The 646-nt window shown below is 63.8% G+C and overlaps 1 protein-coding gene across 1 annotated transcript in view; it reads right to left on the minus strand.

Moving 5' to 3' along the window:
• The window catches only part of LOC102026373 (HLA class I histocompatibility antigen, B-27 alpha chain-like), a gene marked incomplete at its 5' end in the record, with an annotated part of 3,715 nt that extends 3,072 nt beyond the window's left edge, over window positions 1–643 (minus strand). Inside the window, 2 exons of the mRNA XM_013509779.1 lie at window positions 6–113; window positions 397–643. Of these exons, the coding sequence (XP_013365233.1) occupies window positions 6–113; window positions 397–643 (355 nt within the window). The remainder of the gene's footprint in view (window positions 1–5; window positions 114–396) is intronic.
• Between the last annotated feature and the right edge of the window lie 3 nt (window positions 644–646).

Below are 646 nucleotides of genomic sequence, written 5' to 3' on the forward strand. Positions count from 1 at the left end.
GGGGTGAGTCGGTGCAGGGCAGGAGGCTCCGGGTCTCTGAGGGGGGAAGGGATCTCTGTCCTGAGTGGGTGGAGACTGAGAGACCGGAATAAGTGGAGCAGACCTCCAAGGACCCTGGGTGTGGGCACAGAACAAGCCCGAGAGAGGTCAGTGCACAGCCTCCTGCAGGGCAGGCTGACCAGGATCTCAGGGATCCTCCCCTTCCATGCTGGGACAGACCCTTCCTCCCCTGAGAGAAGGGGCTCAGGACCGCGACCTGCTCCTAGCTGTGAGATCCCAGGAGCGCTCTTCCCCACGATGGAGAGGGCTGCCGTATAGTGGGAAAGGTTCCGTTTTCCTCCCCGGAAGACACCTGCCCAGACACAGCTGAGATGCGGAGGTCTCAAGGCGCGGTACCTGCGCGCTGCAGCATCTCCTTCCCGTTCTCCAGGTATCTCTTGAGCAACTCCACACACCTGCCCTCCAGGTAGGCCCTGAAGCGCTCTGCCACATGGGCCTCCACCCACTTGCGCTGTGTGATCTGAGCTGCAGTGTCCGCCGCGACCCAGGTGCTCAGGTCCTCGGCGAGGGCGATGTAATCCGCGCCATCGTAGGCGTCCTGCGAGTACCCGCGCAGGAAGCGCCCGTCCGACCCCACTTCGCAGCC

The sequence above is a fragment of the Chinchilla lanigera genome, unplaced genomic scaffold (assembly GCF_000276665.1).
Source record: "Chinchilla lanigera isolate Chin_1 unplaced genomic scaffold, ChiLan1.0 scaffold00182, whole genome shotgun sequence".
Classification (NCBI taxonomy): Eukaryota; Metazoa; Chordata; class Mammalia; order Rodentia; family Chinchillidae; genus Chinchilla; species Chinchilla lanigera.